We start from the raw sequence: 17,341 nt of genomic DNA on the forward strand, positions 1-17,341 counted from the left end.
TGTGGCTTGTGAAATGTATTTATTTTTTATTATTACTGGGGCAATCACCACAGAAAACTCATCCTCCCTCTCTCTGACCCTCTGCGGATTGAACAGGGAAGGGTGTCTAAAAAAAAATCCCACATCCAAGTCAGTGGTTGTGAAGCCAGTGAGAAAGAGAACCTTTTAAAACGAATACATAGATAGGTTTCGTGGAGATCATGCAGTTTCCAAAATTAGTTCCAAAGATATAAAAGAAACGGAACAAACGTGGAAAAGGGCAAGGGGACCCCAATTTCTGCCTGTCCCAGTAAAACAGAGAGCAGAGAAGACAGATATATGGATCTAAAAAAATAAAAAGGAGGAGAGGAGAGGAGAGGAGAGGAGAGGAGAGGAGAGGAGAGGAGAGGAGAGGAGAGGAGAGGAGAGGAGAGGAGAGGAGAGGAGAGGAGAGGAGAGGAGGAGAGGAGAGGAGAGGAGAGGAGAGGAGAGGAGAGGAGAGGAGAGGAGAGGAGAGGAGGGAGAGGAGAGGGAGGGAGGAGAGGAGAGGAGAGGAGGAGAGGAGAGGAGAGGAGAGGAGAGAGGAGAGGAGAGGAGAGGAGAGGAGAGGAGAGGAGAGGAGAGGAGAGGAGAGGAGACTCTACCCGCTATTTCAAGACTCATAAACTAACGCTTTGACTAGTCAAAACGTCCCATGAAAGCGGAGGAAGCATGTCGACAGTGTCGGTGACAGCCGTGCACACGCGTTCGCGGACACTCCCTGTGAATGGCTGTGCGCCGGGACACTGCTGGAGGGGGCGGCTGCAGCAAGCTCTGACATCCCTGTTGAGCCCTCCGTCCCTCTGTCCATCTGTCGGAGAGTCCATCCAGGCCAGCCAGTGCCACCGTCCCTGCCAACCCTGCCTGATCGCAGCTGGTTGTATCTGCTGTCTGTTGAGAAGGGGACGTCCGGCTGCCACACCCCACAGGTAATGAGAAGAAACCAAACCGAACCAAAAATATCAAACAAACACACTCCCCTCAAAAAAAAAAAAAACCAACAAAAAACCCCCCAAAACAACAAACAAAAAGCACAAACAAAAACAAAACAAAAAAAACCCAAACCCAAACCACAAAAAAACTCTCAACCAACCAACCAAAAAAACCCACCAAAACCGAAAGAAACCACAACAAAACACCAGCAAAACCGGAGGTCCTATTCAGCCCTTTCTGCCAGATAAAAGACATTTCTGTCTTTGTGTAGGTAACCAACCAGTCTCCTGCGAGTGAACCCACGCAGAATCCCCTTTTCTTGTATTACTTCTGCTGACACTTGCGGTGACCCCGAGCCAGATTTTCATGCAAGACCCTCCATTTACCTCAGCGGGAAAAAAGTCTTTTGCATCTTGATCCGTCGATTTTATTGGTAGCGACGAGGCAGGTCACTCGTGATGGAGCCCCATACCCACGCTCCCTCCCCAGTTCCACTTTATTTCGACGGATACCGGGAAAGTGGGGCTTATCCTTTGCCCCCACCCTTGGAGTGGGCTTACCACCCTCCTCCTACAGATGAAGGAGGTGGGTGGAAGCCGAGCCACCCAAAAGGTGCCTCCCGGGGGCAAGGGCGTGTCGAGAAATCCCAGGAAAGGGGAAGCCGCAGCCCGTGGCGCTGAGGGACAGCCGGAGGAGGAACGCGCACACCCAGGCGCACACAGCGACCCTCGCCTCGGCGCTACCCCTGCCGCCGCCGGCAAGCCCCCCTCCTCCTCAGCTCGGGTTCAACCTACCACTTAGCAGCATTTCCAAATATTTATTCGATTAAATGTATAGAAAAGGCCTAATTGGGCGGTGGGAGGAGGCAAGCTAGTTAGCGAGGTGCTAAGAGGAGTGGGAAAGAGCGCTTTGTTAACTGCCCTGCCCCGAGCAGGTCCCCTGCGCGGGGCTGGGCTGGGAGGGTCGGCCTCTCCCAAATTCCAGCGACCCCCAGCTTCCTCCCCTCCAACCCCACCTCAGCCTGCGAAGTGCTGCCGCAGCTGTTGGTGAGCCTGGCGGGGCCGCGGAGCCCGGCGCGGCAGGATGCAGGGATGCGAGGGAACTCCCTGTCGACCCCGCCTCCTGAGGAGCCTGGGGAGCCGAGGAGCCTCCGGGGACAGCGCCCGGGCCCCCGGCAACATCACGGCAGAAGAAACGTAGATGGGGCTGGTTTTAAAGCAGTATGTCGCAGATGACGAATAAGTCGGCAGAAAATTGCTGAGGGACCTCAGCCCGTCTCCACAATCACATATTATTTTTTTTCCCCAGCAAATGACGAGATGATACAGTACTTTTAGCTGCCATATGAATGCCCGAGAAGCTGCAGCGTGGCAAAGGAAAACATCCACTGACACAACGCAGACTGGGTAGTTAACACTTCAAAACACAATACCGTCTTATAAGCAAAGTTTAATAAGGGATTGAAACACTTCTTTCTAGGCACATACATGGAAATAAGTGCATCTCGTACACCTCCTCTACACCTGCAAGTTTCTTGGTAATCCGTGGGTTATTATTATTCATAAATATGAAAATTAATTGAAAAATATCTACGAAAAAGTTTATCTGCTTTCATCAGTGGGATAACACTGTAATGAATTTATTTACATCTCACTGGAAGAAACCGAGACCTGTTTTTCTCTTCCAATATCCCCGTTTGTTTTGTTTATTTTTAGGTAGAGGGAGGCTGGTTTTTGTTTTGTTGGTATTTTTGTTATTATTATTAGTTGGGGGGGCGTTTGTTTGTTTGTTTGTTTGTGTCGGTGAGTTTGGGTTTTTTGGGTTCGGGTTTGGTTTTTTTGTCTTCTTTTGTTGCTTTTCTTTTTTTTTTTTTTTTTTTTTTTTTTTTTTTTTTTTTTTGTTGTTTTAACTGCTAATTCATCTGGGTCCCAAATCACCATCCCACCATAAAGCAGTGCTGAAAATGCTTCTTTCAGCACCTCCCATGTCTGAGCATTCCCTCTCACTCCCTGTTGAGAGCCCGGAGGGGCTGCTGGACTCCCTTTCTCCAGGGAAGGCCCCGGGGAAGGGGCAGGAACAAAGCTCTCACTCATGCAGCGTCCAAGTGAGTGACAAAAGGGAGGATGTCTGTCTGTCTGTCTAACTCCCAAATCCCTGTTCTTGTGTGCTCAGGTCTGGAATTATCCAAGTCTCCCCACTCCCAGCACCTATGAATACAGGCCGTTTCTCCATCCTGAATGGGGTGATAGCCCCATAAAGGATCTGCCCATAATCTTGATTATCCAGCTATAACTGTCTACTGTATAGAGCTGCTCTCACCTCAGATCTGCTGTGTCTAGAATATTAAAAACCCCAAGCGAGTTGAAGAATCTTGTTAAAGAAAGAAAAAAGGGAAAAAAAGAAATAAAGAATGAAAAAAAAAGGACGGGAGAGATGGCGAGAGAAAGGGAAGGAGAAAGAGAAGAGTATGGAAGTTAGCAAATTAAAGGGAAAACACTGTCCATGTCTTCACAAACGGAAAAGTCTACCTCATCTAGACTTGTTTGGAAGGCACAGGAGGCGTCTGTGTGAGGGGGACAATGTTATTTTTAAAGATCCAGCTTTATTAATACATTAAGAAACAGCTCCCTTGGTAGCATGTGTTCTTACAGCTCTGTCTCAGATCCTATAAAACATTAATGCACTGAAAGCTGTTGCAGAGATCTGCACCACCAGCTAGAAGCCTTTACCTTCAAAGGAGCTCCATTACAAAAACGATTTTTAATTTTCTGGGAAAAAAAAGACAAGCTGAAATGAAAAGGGGTTTTTGGCACAGAGCTCAGGCCCTGGCAGCGGGTGGGCCATGGTGTGGGATGTTGCAGCCTGTGTTTTTTGCATGGCCATGGCACACAAGCATACATGAAATGCACTAGCTCACCACCCAATGAGCAAGCATCCAGCTGGATTTCTATATTAATGGAGTGGGAATACCCTCCACACACAGCAACTAGATTTGGGAAAAAAAATCAAGAGGTCTGTTCTGGCTGACGGTAAGCACAAGGCATGCACACTGGAGTACATATTGGGGTCTGCAAGCCCTTGGAGTGGAAAAGAAGATAAAACCAAAAAAAGTCAACCCCAGCCAAGCCCCCAGAAGTGGAAAGCCATCATGCCTGGAACAAACAGGACCCACGGCTAGAGTATGCCTCCTGCTGCACAGGCAGAGATGATGGCATGTGGTGACTTCAATCCATGCCCATGGTATCTGAGAGTAAAAAACAAGGTGTGAACTCAGCAGAAAATCCAGGTGATGGGAAAAGGTGTTTCAAAAAGGGGCAGACCAGGCTGACAGGCCCGTCAGCCTTGGCGAAAGGTTTGTGGTGCAGTCCCAGCGAGGCAAGGTCACCTAAGGCATCACACTGCAACTCCCGCTCCCTTTTTCTAGGCCTTGACAGCTCAGCCCTAAGCTTATACGGTCAAGTCCATTTTGGAGCATCCCATAGTTTTCACGACTTTGTTACCCCTCCCAAGTATTTTTTAAGTTCTCCTTTTTAGCACCAGTAAAGGAGTTAAAAATGTGGGGAGATTTTTGTTGTTATTGTTTATGGGTTTTTTCCTTTTTTTTTCTTTTTTCTTTTTTTTTTTTTTTTGTGAATTGTTGGCATCTTTCAAGCAACAAGACTCATGGGTTGTGGGGTGATAGGTTGGGGTTTTTTTGCTAAATTCTTTTATTTTTTTAAATTTTCACTTCAATTTTAATTCTTGAAGAACAGCTTTGACAACATATATCGCACTCATTATAAGAAGCAAAGGGTTATATCAAAAATTATTAGTATAGAATCACAGGAAACCTGGTTTGGAACCAGAAAAAAATACAAAACAGATATAGATACATAGACACAGGACAATTCTTTTATAATTATTTGGAAAATGTTATTTTCCCCTAATTCTCCATTTTTTTTTTCCTTTATGCGCATATGATGTTTTAACTTTTACCAAAATTGAAAATAAAGACTAATATATTACAAAAGGAGTAACAATGTTCATGGTAAGTGTTTGCGCATGGAAATTTTGTTGTTGTTTGCTTGGTTTTGGGCGGTTTTGTTTTAATTCTACACAAGGTTCAGTTCAGTTTCAATGTTTTTTTGTTTTGTTGGTTTACTGTACAGCATATATCAACAACAGTCCACAATAAATCCTGGAAGATCCAGTATCCCCTTCAGGTTTGATTAATATCCCCTCAATACTCATTTTTTTTGTCTCTTTTATTAATATTATTTATTTCTTTTTTCCTCCTCTCCGAAAGAAAACAAAACGAAACAAAACAAAAAACCAAAATAGGCCAAAAAAAAAAAGGCGAAACATCACAACCTCCACGGACGACAGGTCCGTCCTTCTCCCCTCCACGGCCACATCTCTGCTCCCACTCGCCCTTTCTTTTGTTCAGTGTCCACCTCCCGGGCCCCCCCCGCACCCCGAGTGCCCCTGGGTGCGAGCGCTCCCCTCTCCGCCGCTCCGCCGCCTCTCTGCCGGGGGTGCGGGATGGGCTCTAGGAGCACTGGATGGACATGTAAGGCCAGTTGAAGCTGCTCCCCGACAGTAGCATATCCCTGATGAGGGTTTCGATGGGGGTTTTACCTACCAAGCGGACGAAGAAGAGCTGCTCGATGACGGAGGAGGAGACGGTGCGCAGGGAGGGCAGCCGCAGCAGCAGCTTCCCGAAGCGGCTCGGCTGGTTGGGGTACTGGCTCCGCACGTACTCCTCTAGCGCGCACTGCGATTTCTCCTGGAGGCTCTCGATGTGCGCAGCATCCGATAGGCCGCAGGCGTCTGCCCACCGCAGCGCACCCGCGGAGGCAGCCGCAGAACGGCGGCAGGCGGGAGGAGAGTGGAGGAAGGAGGTGGAGGAGGAGGAGGAGGAGGAGGAGGAAGCGGGGGGGAGATGGTTAGTGGCTGGGAACCACACCGGGAAACTCTGCGAGGTTGGGGGGCAGCCCAAAGCCGCACTCCCCCATCCCATCCCATCCCATCGCATGCAGTCTCATCCCATCCCATCCCATCCTATCCCATCCCATTCGACCCCACTCCACCCCATCCCATCTCATCGCATCCTGCACACCACTGCCAAATAAATAACGCGACCTCGCTGTGCCTCGTTGCCACCGTGGGTGTTTTCACCCAGGATGCGATGGGGTGCCAGCACCCCGCTCGTCCCAGTCACACACACACACACACACACACACACACAAACCCCCACACTTCCTTTTCACATCCCCCCACCGACACTCCGCGCTGCCGAGCGTGGTTTCTGCTCCAGGGAGCCCATCACCGGGATGCTGGAAACCTGGACCAGCCCCCTTAAATAATGCCGAGAGGAAGACAAATAAGGTATTGGGGAAAATAAAATAATAATAATAATAATAATAATAATAATAGTAATAATAACAACAACAACAACAACAACAAAAATAATAACCAGAGTCGCACACAAGCGGAGTGAGACACAAGGAGTTTGTTTACATGGCTGCACATCACAGAGAGGCAGCGACTGGGTCCTGCAGCGACTGGCAGGGAGCCGGCTGGGGGATGCCGTGGGGCAGGGGAGTCTCCTCTGCTCCTGCCTCACTGCCAGCGATCGCAAATCTGCGATGTCTTTGCAGGCTGTGTGATAAATCCGGTAGCAAAGGGCTAGGTTAGTCCCAGCTTGTGCTCAGCAGGCGTCTGTAGCTCTCAGACACAAAGCTGGGAAGAGCTGCAGCAGCTAAGCCTTGCCTAAATGAAACCAGAGAGACTCCTTCCTTATAGGTCCTTCTGGCACCCAAACTGTCAGAAACATACACCTTGCACCTTGCAGAACAACGTGACCTGGGCAAGCGTGCACTAATCCGAGAGCAGAAGCCCTTTACATCCACATATTGTATCTATACACCTTATTCTGTTTATATAGATACAAGCAGAGTGGTATGGATGCATCTGTGTGTTTGCACACACATAGAGACACTTAGAAGCACATATCCTATCTCAAAGAACACATAACTCAAACCAGAGGATAATTGGGCACCAGCTGCTTGTGGAAGGACTTGCTCAGGAAACTGCAGTCATGGAAAAGTGGTGGGTATGCCCAGATGGTTGAAACCATCCACATTGTTTCAAAGAGTCAGAATCGATATTAAAAACACGAAACCAAAGCAATAACTGAAAAACCTAACCAAAAAATCCAACCAACAAACCAAAAAACCCCTCCAGCCATCAAGATCAGAACAAGGCAGTCAGCTAGCAGTGCAGGTTAACAGATCAAAGACAGATTTTAGTAATATATAGATCCATATATGAATTAGTTAATGGTCCCTAAAAAGACATTATAAAAATGTGAATGTAGAGTTGTGACCCTGAAAGACACAACAAATCAACAAATTATTCAAAGCTAAAAATAAAATAAAATCAAATCTTTTGCACAGGCATTTTTGAAGCTTAAGTCTTTCCTTACCAAGAACTGACTTTACAAAGATTTCTGAACACCTTCATCTACAATACTATGGCCTCAAGCAAAAATACAAATAAAACAAGCCATAATTTAGGAACTTCTGAGAAGGAGAACCTTTGACCTGAGCTGCGGACTTGGCATCCCTCAGACATACAATTATCTGAGCCAGGCTGCTCTGCTAATCCATACTTTACCTTTAATGCAATGATATTTTGCAACATCTAAAGCACCAGGTTGCAACATACATATCTATTAAAAGCTGGGGCCTGTTCTTGTTTGCAATACATATGAAAAACCACAGACCTGTTCATACGTTGATTGCCACAAATCAGATTCCATATTTACATATATCTTGCTATTTTACATGCATTATCTGCCCATTATGCATTAGGATCCTATTCAACTTCCAAACAATGCAATATGAAAGGGTCTTACTGACACCCTGGCAGAGTTTTTTTCTTTATGCCCCATATGTCATACCCTTAAGGTTAGTAAAATATTTATCAGACATTTACAATAAGGGCACCTAGAAGTGCGGGTCACTGGACAGTGTGGATGGGGAACTTGCCCTCTAAAAGGGCATCAGCCTGATGTGTTTTTGAAAAATTGCCACGGGTTTTGCCTTAGACCTCCAAAAGCTCAGAATTTTCTCATGCCGATAGTATTTGTTTGGCTTAAATGATTTTAAATGGTCTGGCATAGGCCTTCAGTTGGGTTTTATTTCACAGCCTAAAGTGGGGGTGGGAAGGCTCAATTCTCCCTTCAGAATGAGATTAAAAATAATAATAATTAAGGGATCCACAACTTGATTAGATTATGTAGCCCAGAGAGGTGCAATCCATGGGAGAAATAATGCAACCCATGTTTACTGAAGGTAAATTATTATTCCATCTCAGAAAGTGGGCTAATGTGAAAATCCTGTGCGTGCCTTGCTTTTTTATATGGCTGTGTGTCAATAAGGGAAAGCTCAATATTTCTTCTTGCAGTCTATGGAAAAGAAATTATGTAAATAAATAACCATTACTGTTCAACACACTCCAGCCTTCCCTTTGTAGTGGTGGCAATGTATTTCATGTTACATGTTCAGAAGAGTTTAGTGTTCAGAAAATATAGACGTAATCAGCTGGCATCTAACTAGAAATCAAAAGTTCTTATTGCGCTGCAAATGGATTTATTTGATTTATGTTATCTGTCTCTGTCTGTTCCCGGAAACATTTATTTATGACGATGAAATGGTAGATGCAGGAATTAATAACGCCAAAGTTTGGCAGCGGAGAGAAGGAGATGAGGGCAAGGAGGAGGGTATGCGAGAGAAGGATAAAGGAGGAAAGAAGGGAGCTGGTTTTGGGTTACTACACAGCTTTTGGATGGTGTCCAGAATTTTACAGAATAAATACATGCTCTCTGGAGCCCAAATGTAGAAACCACAACAGGAAAAATCCATGCCAGTTTTAGACACTTTGTCCTCAGTGAAGGACTTTGCACAATATGCCTAAAAATGTCTTTTCTGTCACTTAAAGTTTGTTTAAAAGTTGGATGATTTAGAGAAAGGCTTCTCATTAATTCCCCTCTGAATATGCAATGAAAACAAGTTTAGTGAAAAGTGGAAATGTGCGGATGGAGTAAGGAGTAGTAGATTACTCCTGACAGCAATATTTCCATTTTCTGAGATGCCCTGTGTGATCCTGCTCTGAAATAATACTATTGTTCCCTTCCTTCATTCTCCACTCCACTGTGGGAAGGGGCTTCTTCCCTCACAAATGTTATTACATTTGGTTTTATTATATGTAAATGAAGGGCTCCTCTAAAGCCACTTACCCTTTTCCTAGGGTCAATTGTTACCCTAGCCAAGGTCAATTGTTTCAGAAGTAAAGGCGGAAGATTGGAGGGAACAGGGAGAGAAGAAAAAGAAGAAAAAATAAAATATTGCCTCAACCATATCCCTATCAGGGGCAACTTCCTTCACAGGGCCTTTGACGTGCGGAAGGGCTGAGGCACAGGCCAGATATTTTCCTAGCTTTGCTTGGGAAGAATCTCTCCAAGTTGGGTCTGGGGGGGAAAAAAACGTTCTCCTTGACTATCCGTGTGTATTGATGAGCTTCCTGAAACGAATGGGAAAGGAAAGTCTGGGAGTCTGCAGGCAGGCTGTGGAGTTAAATCACCCTGATAAATGCAGGCAGGTCTCTTTGTCACTCTTGAAAAACATGTTCCCATCAAGAAGACTTATTATGATAAAATACATTAAAATGTCGAGTTGGCTGTTCAGTAAATCTTCCATTTGTTTTAAGATTTGCACATTATCCTTTGCAAAGAAATATTCTCTCCAATGCTGGGAGACTGCATTTGCACTGGAAGTAAAAGGGGGCAGTCACAGTACATGTCTCTGACCACCCTGCATACAAATTAGATACTCCTGTCTAAATAAATTATCTGATGTTCAAATCGATATTAATACTACATTTGCTACATTACAATATAGCGCAAATTTAGGAGACATTTTAATACAATGTAAATACTGTCTTTCATGCTTGAAAGGCAGCAAATATTGATGGATTATAAACTGCTCAGTGCTAAACAAGGCCTTTGAACGATTTGCCATCTTTGTTCAGGAATGCTTTTAATTTTGCCTCGGTCTGGTTTTAAGTTACATTTATCAGAACTGTTTAGTTATTGCTAATAGGGAAAAGAGGGGAGAAACTCATGCGAGAGAGGAGCTAGGGGATGGGGAGAGGAGATATAAAAATGAAAAAAAAAGAAAAGCAAAACAAGTAGGAAAGGTGGCAATTAGTCATATCGTGATGATAATTAGAATAATTAAAAAACTACACTGCCCAGACTCTTATCTTGCCTTGTTTCCATTTCCTATATTTCCTTCACATAGTTCCCCTTTGATGTTTATAAATTCTCCCTTGCAGGTTACAATAATAGTATACGTATTATATTCTTATAGGCTATGACCAGAGCACTTCAAAGGCAATGCTAATGCAACTTTCCTGCTAGTTAATTCAAACCATCTATCACAGGGAAAAATTGTTAACATGCATGTTTCCACCGCCTACACTTAATTTGATTTTGGTTTTTAGTATTATTTTTTTGGAGGGGCTGTGTGTTAAAGAGCCAGTATCTGTGGCAATGAGGATGATCCCTGGACCAGAGCGTATCCCCATCAAGTGCTATGCTTCCTCGACCTCCAGTGCCTTTCCTTTTAAAATAATTCTATTTAAATTATTTCCTTATTTTCCTGCATACCCGTGGTTTGGGGTTTTTTGCCGTTTTTTTTCCTTCCCAGACATCTCACATCCCCAGCCCGTCCCCTCACCTGAGGTGAAGAGGACGATGGCTTTCAGGCAGCTGTATTCAGCCGAATCGACGTGCAGCGCCTTCAGCTTCTCCACCTGTTCCTGGAAGATGCGGATGTGGTCCATGAAGGCGACAACGCGGTCTGCCGACATGGGGGAGGCGTGGAGGCCGGCGGCGGCCAGGAGCGGGGCCACATGGAGGGGCATGGAGCACTGGGCAGCATTGAGGACGAAGAGCTCGCTCCAGGTGAGCCGCAGCAAGGCCACCTGGTCGGTGATCTGCAGGTCGGGGAAGAAGGGAATATTGCGGGCCCACTCGACGGCGCTGAAGAGCAGGCGGGCGGCCAGCTCGCAGATGTTCTCGATGCCCATGATGTTGTTGGGCTGCATGCACTGGCTGCCGTAGCGGGAGGTGGGGTAGGGCTCGGCCCGCAGCAGGAGGGAGATGTATCCCGAGAGATAGCAGTGCCCGTTCAGGGGGTCGCCGTTGGTCAGCGCGTACTGGCCGGGGTTGGGCTGGGTGGGCGGCATTCTTCCTCGCTGAACCGCTGACAAAAAGAAGGAGAGAAGGAGAGGAAATGTGCATCCAGGAGGCTCGCAGGCATCGCCCCGGCGGCGCTGCCAACCAGCCGGAGACAATGCCGGGCTTCTTCCCCTCCCCGCCACCGCCTCGCCCCCGGCACACGCACAGGCACGGACAGACAGAGGCATGCGGAGTCGGGCAGCTGCCGCCGACCTGCTCTGAGCCCCCCGCCCGGCCCCTGCATCGGCCCCGGCCCCGGCCCCGACCCCTGCTCAGGCAGCCTCAGCCCAGCGGCAGCCAAGCGCGTTCCACTCCCCCCACCCCCGACCACAATGCAGACAGGCTTCACAAAATAAACAGATTAAAAAGAAAGGGGAAAAAAAAAAAAGCCAAGGCAAACAAGACAAATCCGCACACAACCCCCTCTTCCCCCCTCCTCTCTGGTAACAAAAGAAAGCCCCGCACGTAAAAAAAAAAAAAAAAAAAGAAAAAATCAAAGAAGTCCTCCGGGTGGTAAGAAAGTAGAGTTAAAAATCACAGCCAACTGTAAAAAATATAGCCAAGCTCTGTTGTGAATCCCAGCCTAATGCCCTGATAGTGCTGAAATTTACAAGTAAACTGATGTATAGCTCTTTAGAATAAAGTATTAAATAAAATAATTCATAAAATTATAAGCGTCCATATTCTTCAAAAATACCTCGTCGTTACCCTTCAAGCTGGAGCAGGTCGCAGCGTTCCAGCTCCCCACTGCTAACTTTATTACACAGAACCAGCTTTCCATCAAGACCCCCCCTCCCCCGCCCAGCAAAGTTTTCCCTGCTAAAAGGAAGAGAAAGGTTAAATATTATCAAGGGAAAGGGAGAAATAAAATAAAAATGTCCGAACTTACAATAGCCAAACATTCGTGGAAAAAAAAGGGGACGGTGTAATTAATATCTTTGGTGAGCTGTTGCCACCGCAAAAGCCTGCAGTCAGCGTTGCACAGTGAATGCACAAGCTTGCAACTGCAAAAACACTGGATTCATTAACCATCTCCACACAGAGCGTAAGCATGCCCCGAGTTCCGAAAGCTGACCAAAGTTGGGGGTTTTTTTTGTTGTTTTTTTTTTTTTTTTTTAGTGTGTGCATGTGTGTTTTACTCCATCAGTGCCAGCGTTTGCAGCCGCTTGCCATGTAAACAAATGTAACTTCAGGGGAAGATACGGCTACTCAGGCTCGTCCCTGCACACACTGACACCCCGCACAACCGCACATGCTTGCTGGCACACACCCGCACATGCAATCACTCATGTTTCCGGCGTGCCACATTTTTCTCAACTTTCTCTTTTCTTCCCCAGCGAGCCCTCCTCGCCACCCGGGCCAGACCTCTGTCCTGCTGCCCTCCAGCCTACCTCTCCCTCTTCAATCTACTTGCAAACTTAGCAGATATTTTTCATTTAACTGCGTGCACAATTCTCACTTATTTGTTTATTTTTTCTCCTCCTTCCTTTTTTAAAAAAATTACTTGCCTCCACTCTCCCAGGTGCCTACCAACAGCCCCTGCAGCTACCAATGAAGCCATCATATTTGTGAGCTCTTTCAGATCTGGAGCAGCCTAATTCAATTCCTTTCCTTGTGGCATACAAAATACAGTTTTAAAATCCCTGCTCCGGAGAATCAACTATTTCGCAGATGTGACATCTTTAGAACATCTTTAACCACAGTCACAGGGTAAATTTTAAACCTAGAGAACATGTTTCAAGGAGAAAAGAGGGCAGGAAATCCCCCATACATGAGAAGGAGTCTGAACGCAAGGAAAACCACAGACAACTTTTGGAAAGGAGGAGGAAAAAAAAAAAAAGCAGAGCAGTTGGAAATAGTGGGGACCCGCGCCAGATGCAGGCTGTGGATGCTGCTAAAATGAGAAGAACCGGTAAAGAGGTTATAAATCGAGATTTGTATGAAGGCTTTAAGGAGAGGGTGGAGTTTGATGAAGAAATAAAATGAGCAGCGCACTAAAAAAAAAAAAGAAAAGAAAATAACAGAAAAAGAAAAAAACTGAAAGAAAGAGATGACAGAAGTACATAAACACGATTCAGTCACAAACTTTCCTTTGAACGCATGGAATGAAAACAAGGCCAAATCTCTCACAGAAGCACACTCCGGGGCACCGGGAGGCACAGGGAAGTGAAGATAGAGTAGCACATTTCCTCCCCCCCTTTTTTTTTCCCCCTTTTCTCCCTTCCATCGTTTTCACACCCTTTCCTCTTTCTCTAATTACACGTCTTTCATCTTTCTTTCTGGAAAAATGAGCCTGAGAGATGAATCTACCGAGAGGTATTGCAGGTTTAAAAAGAAATGATGGGGTGGAAAGGGGGGGGGGAGGGGGTGAGGGGGAAGGAAGCTGAATGGAGTCACATCTCGTACGGGAGAAAGATGTATCTCCCCCCACCCTCCGGTCTCATGCCAACAATAGACAAAACCACATCTAAAACACGCACACGCACACACGCATACACGCGCGCGCAGGGGGAAGTGGGGATAGCGGCTAAATGATAAATATTTAGCAAGCGATTGTAATAATAGTAATAGTAGTGGTAATAATAATAATAATAATAAATTCTCTGCACAATTATCAGGAAAGGGGAGAGTGTGGCAGTGCCGGAGAAGGGGGTGGGGAGAAGCGGGAGGGAGGGCAGGAGGCACAAACCGAAAAGCAAAAGAAAACACCACCAACCACCATCGACAATAACAACAGAACCTGGTGCAAAGCTGCCAGATGGAGTGCAGGCAGAGGAAGAGATTGACATGTGCATGGAAATATATAGAGAGTCCTGGCTGGATTGCTACGGAGAGCCGTAAATATATATATATGTATATATACATATATATATATACACACACATATATATATGTGTGTGTGTATTTATTTTTACGTATTTATATTTATGTGTGTGTGTGTTTGCACGCCGCGCGTGTGTGCGTGTGTGTGTGTGTGTGTATATGCATATAGGTGCGCGTGTGTGCGCGTACGGACAGGCAGACACAGACAGACGGAGAGCCCTTGCACACGCACGCCTGCACAGCCAAGGGGAGAGGGGAGCGATAGCATAGTAGGGAAGAAATATTCACCTTCCCGCCTCATGCCCACTTTGAGGCACTTCTTGAGGCGGCAGTACTGGCACTGGTTGCGGTGGTGCTGGTCGATGGGACAGTTCCTGTTGGCGCGGCATGTGTAAGTTAAGTTCCTGCGGACGCTCCTCTTGAAGAAACTTTTGCAGCCCTCGCAGGTGAACTGGCCGTAGTGCTTGCCGCTGGACTTGTCTCCGCACACCACACATTCGATGTGCTGCTGGCTCTGCCCCGAGCCCTGCTGGCCCGCTCCCTTGTCTCCGGCCGTTCCCGGCGTGGAGGGGGGTCCCGGCTGGCTGGGGGTCTGCGGGGTGTGTGGGGTGGCCGAACTCCCCTGCTGCTGGGGCTGCTGCTCCCGGGCCGGCTGCGTCGCGGCGGGGTTGGGGCCGCTCGGAGTGCCCCCGGCCACGTCTTCCTGCGGATCTCGCCAGCTGCTAACTACCATTGCCATATCTCGGGCCCAAAAAAGTGCTGGGGAGCGGCGCGTCTCGCTGCGGGCTGCCGGGGTGTGAGGCGGGGGGCGGGGGGTGGCGGCCGCCCGGGCGCCGGGGGCGAGCGGAGAGCGAGGGGACCCTTGCTGCCGCCTGCCTCCGCCTCGGCTGCCGCCGCCGCTGCCCTGCTGCCGCCGCCGCTGCTGCCGGCTGGAGCCGCTCCTGCCGTTTTCTTTATTTTATTTATTTTTCGCCGCCGCGAGCCCCCCTCCTCTCGCTCGCGCTCTTGCTAATTTTTTTTTTTTTTAGAGAGGGGGAGGGGGCGACGGAGGATTTTCTCCCTCTCTCTTTTACCCCCCTTCCCTTTCCTTTTCCTCTCTTCCCTTCCCTTTCCTTTCCTTCCCTTCCCTGCCCTTTCCAGCGCTCCCCCCTCTTTAAAATACCCCCGCCTGACCGCTTCTCCCCTCTGCTCCCGCTCTCCCCGGCTCTCACTGCCTCTCCTCGCCCTCCCCTCCGCCGCCACTTCAAGTTGCAAAATCAGAAACGGCAAACAAGGCTGTCGGGAGAGGCATTCAGGAGAGTAACACGCCGGACACGCACACGCAGGAGGCAGACACGCGCGCAATCGCCCGGCACACGGCTCCCCACTCGCGCACACGCACACACGCACGGGCACAGGCACACGCGGTCCGGGCGCTACGAGCGCGGAGGATGTGCAGGCATAGAGGAAGCCGCGGCGCCGCCGAGGAGGAGGAGGAGGAAAAGGAGGAGGAGGTGGAGGAGGAGGAGGGGAAGGAAGAGGAGGAGGAGGAGGTCGCCGCTCGCCGCTCGCCGCCGCCGGGGCTCGGCCGCCGCCGCTCCCGCGGAGGCTGCTGTCGCCGCCGCTGTCGCCGCCGCTGTCGCCGCCGCCGGTGCCGGTGTGGGCTCTCGGGGAGGCGGGAGGTCGACAGAAGAGCCGCTCGCCGGCGATCAGAGTATGGAGGTGTCCGGGGGCCAGGTCCAGGGCAGGGCGCCGTCAGCCATTCAGGGCGGTGGAGCCGGGGAGCGCGGCGGAGGCGGGCGGGGAGCTGAGGCAGTTTGATCTCCTGTCGCGGCGGCGGGGAAGGAGGAGGAGGAGGTTGCCGGTCGCTGCTCTTTCTCTCCCGAGCTGCTCTCTCTCGCTCTCTGTCTCTCTCGCTCGCTCGCGCTCTTTTTTTTTTTTTTTTTTTTTTTTAAATCTCAGAAAAAAATCGGATGTGACTAAATTCGCAGAGGAGACGAATTCACGGCGAAGTGTAAAAATAGAGAACGGGAATAATAATGACACTTGCAGGAAAAAGAGAGATCCAAAGTAGGTCGGTAAATAAATCCTCTTCTTCTCCTCTTCCTTGCCTTTTCGGTGTTCTTCTCCTGTGAGAGCGCACGATACTGGTTGCGAGGAAAAAAAAAGGAAGAAAAACGGTGGAAATCGCCCCAAAAAAATTCTTTTTTTTGTTTGTTTAGTTGCCTAAAAAAAGTATTTCTTGTAAAAACTCATCACCCAGAAGAGAAGCCCTCCCCCAAAATAAAAAAAGAGGCAAGAATTGTCGAAATAATAACGGTATTAAGATGTGAACGCGTTGTCTCTCTCTTCGGACTTTCCCCCTCCCCCCTGTTTCTCTCTCTCTCCTTTCCCCCTTTTTTCTTTCTTTCTTTCCGAGTTTGTTTTTTTTTTTTCAGTTTCACCTCTCTCCTCTTCTCCTGCAGGAATGAAGCGAAAGACACAAGGAGGAAGGGTAGAAAAAAGAAGAAAAGGAAGGAGAAGAGGGAGATGAAGGGGGGGCACACAACTAATAGAATATGCAAGAAAGGGAAGGGGGGGAGAGAGGGAGAGAGGGAGAGAGGGGGAGAGAGGGAGAGAGAGGGAGAGAGACCCAAAAAATGAATGCGTTTAAACGGGAAGCCTAGCAAAGCAATGTTTCCGAAAGGGGGATCTGCGCGAATGTCTGTATATAGTGAACTTTGACACTACTATTGAAACTGACACGTTTCTATGGAGATCGCTGCCTTATATGGAGCTCGTGTCAAGGAGCCAAGAGAAGGGCTGCTGGCAACTGATAATCAAAGGCGACTGACTGGTCAGAGCCCTGAACTGGGGGGAGAGAAAATGGGAGGCTAAGGTTAGCCAAGCCTCCTTCACTCCATTGGTTACCCCCCAACTCCCCCCCTCCCCCCCTTTCTTTCTTTCTTTCTTTCTTTCTTTCTTTCTTTCTTTTCTTTCTTTCTTTCTTTCTTTCTTTCTTTCTTTCTTTCTTTCTTTCTTTCTTTCTTTCTTTCTTTCTTTCTTTCTTTCTTTTCTTTCTTTCTTTCTTTCTTTCTTTCTTTCTTTCTTTCTTTCTTTCTTTCTTTCTTTTCTTTCTTTCTTTCTTTTCTTTTCTTTCTTTCTTTCTTTCTTCTTCTTTCTTTCCTTTCTTTCTTTTCTTTCTTTCTTTCTTTTCTTTCTTCCTTTTCTTTCCTTTCTTTCCTTTCTTTCTTCTTTCTTTCTTTCTTTCTTTCTTTCTTTCTTTCTTTTCTTTTCTTTCTTTCTTTCTTTCTTTCTTTCTTT

General features: G+C 47.6%; 1 protein-coding gene across 3 annotated transcripts; it reads right to left on the minus strand.

The window, feature by feature from the left end:
* Positions 1-2,380: 2,380 nt before the first annotated feature.
* On the minus strand, positions 2,381-15,205 carry NR2F1 (nuclear receptor subfamily 2 group F member 1). Of its 3 annotated transcripts, none has more exons than XM_030968705.1 (3): positions 14,348-15,205; positions 10,734-11,258; positions 2,381-5,760 (listed from the first exon to the last, which is right to left on the minus strand). In XM_030968705.1, exons 1-3 carry the CDS (start codon positions 14,796-14,798, stop codon positions 5,480-5,482), a joined length of 1,257 nt encoding a protein of 418 aa, XP_030824565.1. In that variant the 5' UTR covers positions 14,799-15,205; the 3' UTR covers positions 2,381-5,479. The 3 variants fall into 3 exon arrangements, with proteins under 3 accessions (XP_030824565.1, XP_030824564.1, XP_030824566.1); XM_030968704.1 differs by having other exon boundaries at positions 10,734-11,261; XM_030968706.1 differs by lacking the exon at positions 14,348-15,205 and adding an exon at positions 12,126-13,514 and having other exon boundaries at positions 10,734-11,261.
* Between the last annotated feature and the right edge of the window lie 2,136 nt (positions 15,206-17,341).

The sequence above is a fragment of the Camarhynchus parvulus genome, chromosome Z (assembly GCF_901933205.1).
Source record: "Camarhynchus parvulus chromosome Z, STF_HiC, whole genome shotgun sequence".
NCBI classification, from domain to species: Eukaryota; Metazoa; Chordata; class Aves; order Passeriformes; family Thraupidae; genus Camarhynchus; species Camarhynchus parvulus.

What these genes read in the sequence shown, in the direction of transcription:
- NR2F1 (XM_030968704.1), bottom strand. Translation starts at nt 14,798, where the DNA reads ATGGCAATGGTAGTTAGCAGCTGGCGAGATCCGCAGGAAGACGTGGCC. An exon ending in AGTGGGCATGAGGCGGGAAG is followed by an intron (nt 11,262 to 14,347) that starts GTGAATATTTCT and finishes TCTTTTTGTCAG; the next exon opens with CGGTTCAGCGAGGAAGAATG. An exon ending in CATCGTCCTCTTCACCTCAG is followed by an intron (nt 5,761 to 10,733) that starts GTGAGGGGACGG and finishes TGCGGTGGGCAG; the next exon opens with ACGCCTGCGGCCTATCGGAT.